Source organism: Condylostylus longicornis, unplaced genomic scaffold (genome assembly GCF_029603195.1).
Source record: "Condylostylus longicornis isolate FDR11 unplaced genomic scaffold, ASM2960319v2 ptg000155l, whole genome shotgun sequence".
Lineage (NCBI taxonomy): Eukaryota > Metazoa > Arthropoda > Insecta > Diptera > Dolichopodidae > Condylostylus > Condylostylus longicornis.
The window spans coordinates 790,914-798,830 of record NW_026578123.1 but is presented as its reverse complement, the minus strand read 5'-3'; the positions used below and the strand labels follow the sequence as shown (position 1 = coordinate 798,830).

At 28.7% G+C, this 7,917-nt stretch overlaps 2 protein-coding genes across 4 annotated transcripts; both read right to left on the bottom strand.

The window, feature by feature from the left end:
* Nucleotides 1–3,191: 3,191 nt before the first annotated feature.
* LOC129615971 (U-Kazal-Dg21.2-like) lies at nt 3,192–4,134 on the bottom strand. Of its 3 annotated transcripts, none has more exons than XR_008697496.1 (5): nt 4,032–4,134; nt 3,781–3,948; nt 3,536–3,718; nt 3,329–3,470; nt 3,192–3,265 (listed from the first exon to the last, which is right to left on the bottom strand). XR_008697496.1 is itself a non-coding variant. In XM_055531415.1 (4 exons), exons 1-4 carry the CDS (start codon nt 4,075–4,077, stop codon nt 3,409–3,411), a joined length of 459 nt encoding a protein of 152 aa, XP_055387390.1. In that variant the 5' UTR covers nt 4,078–4,134; the 3' UTR covers nt 3,266–3,408. The 3 variants fall into 3 exon arrangements, 1 of the variants encoding a protein (XP_055387390.1); XR_008697495.1 differs by having other exon boundaries at nt 3,196–3,272; XM_055531415.1 differs by lacking the exon at nt 3,192–3,265 and having other exon boundaries at nt 3,266–3,470.
* A 1,206-nt stretch (nt 4,135–5,340) lies between these two features.
* Nucleotides 5,341–7,475, bottom strand: LOC129615964 (U-Kazal-Dg21.2-like). The gene is made up of 5 exons (XM_055531407.1): nt 7,325–7,475; nt 7,044–7,226; nt 5,743–5,904; nt 5,482–5,664; nt 5,341–5,405 (listed from the first exon to the last, which is right to left on the bottom strand). The coding sequence occupies exons 1-5, from the start codon at nt 7,473–7,475 to the stop codon at nt 5,341–5,343; spliced, it is 744 nt and encodes a 247-aa protein (XP_055387382.1).
* Nucleotides 7,476–7,917: the final 442 nt, after the last annotated feature.

The following is a 7,917-nucleotide window of genomic DNA, read 5'->3' as shown; positions in this document are numbered from 1 at the left end:
TGGGGCTCCCTCTTTTAATTTAAGATTTTCTATATTAACTGCACAAGTATTACCAAACTTTTGATAACAATGTCCATTGTAAACACATACTGGATCATATATATTTGGACATTTAACATAAAACTCTGGATTAACCTGGGATTCTGCCATTTTTGCCAATAAAAGGCCTATGAAATGAATGTGATTAAAGAAACTTTGTTAATACTATAATTCGCCATTTTATAATAGAACAACTCAAATTAAAACTTACATAAAATGAATGCAAAACACAATTTTTTCACAAAAATGTTCAACATTTTGACAAACTTCTAAAAATTGAGAAAAATTATTTAGGTAAAAAATATATTTTGCTTCATCTAACTTAGTGTAAATACTAATATAATTTGATTAAATTGACTGATATTTATAGTCAAAATTAGAACTTATGTTTTATTATATGAACACATGTGAAATCTCATTATGTACCTTTAAAATCTATAGTTAATCAAAAACATTTAATCAAATAGAGTAATAGAAACCACGCTTTTTTGTTTACATTAAAAATTTGTATAAATTTTGCTTTGTTAAATAAATTTGCTATTAGTGCCAATTTTAGATGACGTCTTCCTTTTTTTTTCCTTTCATATTGAATATTTATTCGATATCTTCAATATTCTTTTATTTGTTCCATTATTTAAACTTTTACTTTTAAAAATAATTAGTTAGCCCTGACCATCGGCCAAAACAATAAAAGGTGATCTTTTTTAATAACACATTTTAAGGGGTTGCAAAAACTCATCGAAGTTATTCATTATTTAATAAAAAAAATCTTATGGCTTTGCTGTAAGCTTTCCAATTTTCAATAAGTTCAATTAAGTTTCTCATTAAATATAATTTAAAAATTGTCGTTTGTTGGAAAATTCACTCAAATAGTGATCAGATTTCTCTTTGTCCTGTTTTTTAATTGTGAAATAATTGTCACACAAAATTTCAAATAAATCTGATGTGATCAACACATAACCGACCGCCATTATATATTTTCTAACATAGTGAACGTGTTACAAAAAATTATGATAATGCGTTTTAAATACTTTTTTACAATTTTGAGCACACTAGTAAGCTTTTGCATTAATGTTCCACAAAAGTTGTAAATTTGGTTGTTAGTAGAGTTTCGCTCACAACTCAATATTAAATATCTCGAAATTCTATTAATTAGTTCCGTAGATATAGTAAAAAATGTAAATTGGGTCTCTGATTCGATTTCCATGACCTAACCAAAAAAAGTATTGGTTTCTTTTTTTTAAATACCCCGAATTCAAATATTAAACTCGATTTAAACAAAGTTAATTATTTCTCTTTATATGCGCAAATATGTAAAATTATCCCGGAAAAAGGTTCGGTTCCCGAGGCCTGATATTCCCTAAAAGTTGATCAGTCTGTGACATAGTCGAAATAAACTTACTTATAAAATTTCATCAAAGTTGGTTCAGACAAGCTTGACATACACACTTGCATACACAGACCGGCAGACCGACATCATTCTAAAAATAGTTTATTGACACTTTTCTACTACGGCGCAAAGTATGCACATCAAAAAGATCCGAAATTTAGTGCCGTTACGTAAAATTCCTTATTGTACGCAATGCGGTCGACAATAATTTATTATAGTGTTCAGCATATTAAAACTTATCTTTTTAATAAAATAACTCGTCGATTATATGGTGCCGTAAGGCTCAGCAAGTTGGTGTGAGAGTCAAGCGAAGAAAGCTGCAGAGGTTGGTCTGCCTGGAAGCGACCGGAGCGACGTGGACGGCTCCCATCGCTGTATTGGAGGTAATAATTGAGTTGCCACCACTGCACCTCTACATAGTGAAAGACTTACAGACTTTCCTTTGGCGTGGACCGGGCAGGGCAAAAGTTTGCCACGGTACAACTTCGACTGTAGGTACAGGGTTCTGTTTCACGATCGATCGATGGACGTCGGATCGGTTCTTAAACGGAGTCGGGTGTGGGTTCGAGGGTATACGGTGTCCACCCGGATACGCGTACATATGCGATCCTGGATCCCTTTTGCGCGGTGTTTCAAGCCGAAACACATGCAGTCTGAGAATCAATTCAGAAAAGGGGTATGAAAACCCTACCATCTATGTGTTCTCGGACAGCAGGTTGACATTGTTGGCGCTAAATTGGGGTCAGGTTAGACCCAAAGTGCTGGACCTGCCTTACAGCACTTGTAAAATTGGCATCGGTAATCGACAACGTGATTGCCGATGGGCTGGCGCGGAAAGGATTTGGGGCTGACTTTGTGCAGCGGCTGCATTTCTGTGGTCTGCCTTCTTCTGCCATCCGGGCTTGCCCCCCTGCTCGCGGCGGAATGCGACCTCTTCTCCAGGACATGAAAGGGTGTCACCATGCTAAGTAGTTTGTTCTAGCATGCTCCGGAGGGTTCGCCGCAGAGTGGTTTGGATGAACAGGAACCAGGTTCGCGCTATTGCGATTTTCTCCCCGGGGCACTACCCAGTGAAGAATAACCGTTTTATTCCATTAACTGGATGCAATGCACATCCTTTGCGACCCGGCACTAACTGTCCGGAGTCGAAATTGTTTTGGACAGGTTTTATTTAAGCGTTCGGGAACTGCTGTTCAACCTTATATATTCCTTGGGGATACCTACATCTTTATATTTGGGACGGGGATATTATAGGTGGGAGCATGAGGAGGCTACAATAAGTCAGGAATGGCTGCGGTGGCTCGGAGGGTTCTACTGCCCCACTAGTTTTCTATAAAATCTACAATCTACAATTACCGTAACTATATTAAATATAATGATACTCAGTTTATGTTGGTGTTAGAAAAAAAATTTTTTAAAATGTCATTAAATTAATCGAGTATCGATTGGATATCGATTATTTTAATACGGCGCCGACTATCGTTTGAATTAAAACAAGTAAAAATATTATTCAGATTTTATAAAGCGCGCGTGTAATAAGCTAGTATGATTTATAAAAATTTGCCAATAGTAACGATTTAGTTCGTTACATTTGTTATTTTATATTTATTATATTTGTATTTGTTATATTACATTAAATCCGTTGCCATTTATTATAATATTATATTATAAAACTTGTTATTTATGAAATTCGATAAAATTTTAATCTTTAAATAGCTAGTATATAAATTTTTATTGATAAATCCTTAATAAATCAAAGTTGGGTGGAACCAATGGTTTCTAATGTAGCATTTTATCCTTCAACAAGTGAAAATACTGCTTTACAAAGCAATCTACCTATGTACTACATTATTAAAATTACTTTCATTCATATAGGAATATATTTCAAAAATGGCATACATTTAGGATGAGTAGTGTATATCAATTATTGTATAACATATTTAAAATAATCAAAATTCATCAAATGTCAATGACACGTGTTATTTCATAGGGCACATAGCAGCATTAGGATCACATTCACCATCATAAGATTTCACGAAAACTGCAAATTAAAAAGAAATTAAAATTTTATAATCACAGGCAAAATCTATTTTCATTTAAACTTACACACGTATGGAAAATAGCAATTTTGTTTTTTAAGCTCACACTCATTTGAAAAATTTTTGTAACAATCTCCTGCAAAACCACATACGGGAATTTCTGTTTTAGGGCAATTTCTAGGACAATCACACCATTTGTAACGAAGACGAGGATAAGTGTTGCAATACTCCATTGAAACTACTTCAAATTCTGATGTTGAAAAATTCATTTTAGTATGCTAATTTAAAAAGAAAATATTTTTTCTATATTACTTGGGGCTCCCTCTTGTATTTGACAATTTTCTGTAGCAACTGCACAAGCATTACCAAATTTTTGATAACAATGTCCATTATAAGCACATACTGGATCATATGTATTTGCACATTTAACATAACAATTTGGGCTACGTTCAGATTCTGCCATTTTTGCCAGTAAAAGGCCTACGAAATGAATTTGATTAAAGAAACTTTGTTAATACTATAATTTGGCACTTTAAAATACAACAACTCAAAATAAAACTTACTTAGAATGAATACAAAACATAATTTTTTCACAAAAATATTCAACATTTTGACAAACTTCTAAAAATTGTGAAATTTATTTTTCAGGTATAAAATATATTTTGCTTCACCTAACTTAATATGAATACTAATATAATTTTTTGAAATTCATTGATATTTATAATATAAATAGTCAAAATTAGTACTTATATTTTATTATATAAACACATGTCAAGCATCATTATGTATTTTTAAAATATACAGTTAATCGAAAACATTTAATCAAATAAACAATTAACTGCGTGCCTTCTTTTACATAAACAATTTGTACAAATTTTGTTTTATTTAATAAGGTTACCATATGTGCCTCCTTTAATGATATTCGATAGCTTGAGTATTCATTCATTAATCATTCATAATTTGTTCCATTCCTTTATGTTTTATAAACTTGTATAATTAGCTTCCTCTGCGGAAACTATAACTTTACAAGATTACTAAAGTTTTTTTTGTAAAATCGATGTAAAAGATATTTCAATTAATTTTTTTTAATAACTCGAAATTGGCCGATGAAAGCAATAAACTCGATTTTTATCTTGGTATGTGTGTACATAAAAATTTATCACTATTAATGTATAAAGATTATTTACTACTTAATAAAGAAATCTAACTCACTGGTATACATTTCTTTTTTTGTAAGTTGTTCCAATTAAGAAATTAATAAATTATACTCAATTGAGTATGACATCAAAAAATATTATCGTTTAATGAAAAAAAATTACTCAAGTATTCGTCTGATTATCCCTTTGTCCCGTTTTTTACTTGTGAAATAATGGTCACACAAAAGATATTATTTATACCTGTTAATATACGAGTATATTTATTGTAGTGTCATCTTTTTAATAAAATATATTAAATTGTATTATATTGGTGTTAGAAAATTTTTTTTTTTAAATGTCATTAAAAAATTAATCGAGTATCGGTTGATTATCGATCATTTCAATACGACGTCGACTGTCGTTTAATTTGAGTTTTCATTAAAACGAGTAATAATATTTAGATTTTATATAGTACGGGCCAGTGTTATACATAGCTAGTGTTATTTATAAAAATTTACCAATTGTGATTAACTGATTTGTTATATTTGTATTTTATATTATAATATTTGTGTTATAATATATTAAATCAAATAATTCGCCATTTAAAATTAAAATCAATTAAAATTTTATATATTAAATTAATAATTAATCATACTAATAATTTATCAATTTATTCACACACAATTATTATAAAAACACATCACATTTATAATTACATACATTGTTGTACTAATTTTTAATTTTCACATATTGGTTGATAATTTAATGCATTGCATTCACCATGGCATTGTTCAACAAAATCTAATTCAAAATAAATAATGAAGTAATTATTATAAAATTTTATATAACAATATAATAAATTATTTATAAAACTTACAGTTATACGGATTTTGGCAATTATGAGCATTTAGAAAACAACCATTTGAGAATGTTTTAAAACAATTACCATTATAGGCACAAATTGGATCATATAACAATATGCAGGCCATATTGCATTCGCATATATTTTGAGAAAAGCATGGATGATTTTCACATTCCCCCACAGACACAATTTTAAATTCTATTCATAATATAAATAAAATATTCAATTATATATCAAATCAAATGTGTTATAAATCAGGTAAAAATTATTTTTTACTTTTTTCATTCTTAGATAAACGACAATTTTCTGCTTTAACTTCACATTCATTACCAAATGTTCTATAACATTGATGATTAAATGCACATACCGGAGCATATATATCTGTACAAGCTTCAGGGCAATTTTCTCCTTCTCCAAGTATTTCGTTAGGTAATACAACTATATGGATTTGAATAAAATATAATTTAAAATTATTATGAATAATATTTTCATTCAAAAACACTTACGTCCATTGAATAACAGAAAAATTACTAATTTATATGAAAATCTCAACATTTTGTATAAAGAAAAAATTTCGATATTCTTTAGCCAAATTTTCCGAATTCAATAATAATTATTATTTTCTTAATTCGTTGTCATTGAAATGAAATTATAATTATGCAGTTGTATTTATAAGTTCAAGTTTCCAAACTTTAATTCAATTGTTCGAAATTATTTGCTATATTAAGTTTTGTACAAATAAAAATTGTAGTATACAAATTATTTTATATTGGTGCAGGTGGGTTTACAAACTGTTATATTTGCTCTTACGGTAATTATCATGAAATTTTTACAAATTGATACGTATAAGATCAAGTACATTGTCATTTTCCTTCTTATAAAATTGCATTGAAAATATGATAATTTGTTTTGGTAGATTTTCTGGCCTAAGACTCATTTACAAGTATTTGAGGTTCTTTTTTTAAAAATATAGATTATGACACAAAATACTTACTTTATATGTACATATGTATAAATTTACAGATATTTATTTACACTTATTAAACGCGGAGAATCTGAATATGAGAAAAAAATATTAAAAAATTTAATAAAGCACGTTGCTTAAATACGACGTAAGCATTTTTTTTGGTAGCAAAATATAAATTTTATTTAGCACGTGAAATAATTTAGTTTACACAATATGCAATAATATGTTGACAGTGTAGAAAAGTGACTAGCTATTGCTAATCGGCAAATATTTTATTTGAAAACCTAAGCTAAGCAGTTACATGGTCCCACATATAATTATAAGAAAGAGTCAGACAATAAATGATTATTAGTCACTAACTCATATTAAAACAATTAACAAAAAATATTTTACACATTTTAAGATTTAAACATATATATATAACAGAATCACGAAAAGTTGATACAGAATCTACAAAGTGTTATTAGAATGGACATAATGAATCCTCAATACATTCTCCGTCAGACTGATATTCAAAATCTAAGTATATAAGTAGGTAGATATTCATGAAAAAAAAACAAAAAATAATTAATTATCAACGAATTTGGTAAATAGCTCAAAACATTCTTACTTTGATATGAATGTCGGCAATTGAAATTGTCAAAATTACATTGATTCGAAAATGTTTTATAACAGTAGCCATTATAACCGCAAACTGGTTGATAGATTGTCGAGCACGCGTAATCACATACACAAAGTTTAAAATAAGCGCAAGGTAAATATTCACATTCTACTGAATCTACAACTTCATATTCTATATTGAATTTAATAAAATAAAAAAAAATAATTAAAAAATTTTATATTGTTTGTAGGTATACGAAATAAATTCAAATTTAAGTATATTGTACATACTTGGTGATTCTGGTGGTAATGCACAGTTTGCCGAAGCTAGTACACAACTATTACCAAATGTTTGATAACATCTACCATTGTACGTGCATAGGGGATTATAAATATTTGCACATGGAAAAGCACATTCTGGAGGAATTGCAAATGATTGCATTTTCGCAATGGCTATAAAACAAATTAGCTATATTATTAAAAATTTAATATAAATATTTTGTTTACCTAAAATGCTTAAAAAGAAAGTAGAAAATTTGATCGAGAAGTCTGCCATATTCCATAAATATTAGCTCTCTTTGATTTATTATTCTATTCACTTAAGTATTTGAAATGCAAATACGGTATTGTTTAGACTCAATCGCACTTATATACGCATTAAAAAATTTGAATTAAACACGCATTATCGAAGCTTTATCTAGAATTATACACAAAAAATTATAAATTCCTCAGTATGGCACGTCGGTTGTTTTAATGGAAAGAGCATTATAAACAATAGTGGAAAGAGCGCTGGTATTTTAATGTAGGTATTATAAAAAAATTATGTATAATTAAAATATTCTTATATCTCAAGTAATTTTTTAACAATACATGATAAATTGTAT

Excerpts from the sequence above, each read along its gene's own strand:
- LOC129615971 (XM_055531415.1), bottom strand. The coding sequence starts at position 4,077 with ATGTTGAATATTTTTGTGAAAAAATTATGTTTTGTATTCATTCTAA. Across the intron at positions 3,949-4,031 it reads ATGTTTTGTATTCATTCTAA|GCCTTTTACTGGCAAAAATG; the intron begins GTAAGTTTTATT and ends TTCATTTCGTAG. Across the intron at positions 3,471-3,535 it reads TTGCTATTTTCCATACGTGT|TTTTCGTGAAATCTTATGAT; the intron begins GTAAGTTTAAAT and ends TTTAATTTGCAG.
- LOC129615964 (XM_055531407.1), bottom strand. The coding sequence starts at position 7,475 with ATGCAATCATTTGCAATTCCTCCAGAATGTGCTTTTCCATGTGCAAAT. Across the intron at positions 7,227-7,324 it reads ATTACCACCAGAATCACCAA|AATATGAAGTTGTAGATTCA; the intron begins GTATGTACAATA and ends AATTCAATATAG. Across the intron at positions 5,406-5,481 it reads TTGCCAAAATCCGTATAACT|ATTTTGTTGAACAATGCCAT; the intron begins GTAAGTTTTATA and ends ATTTTGAATTAG.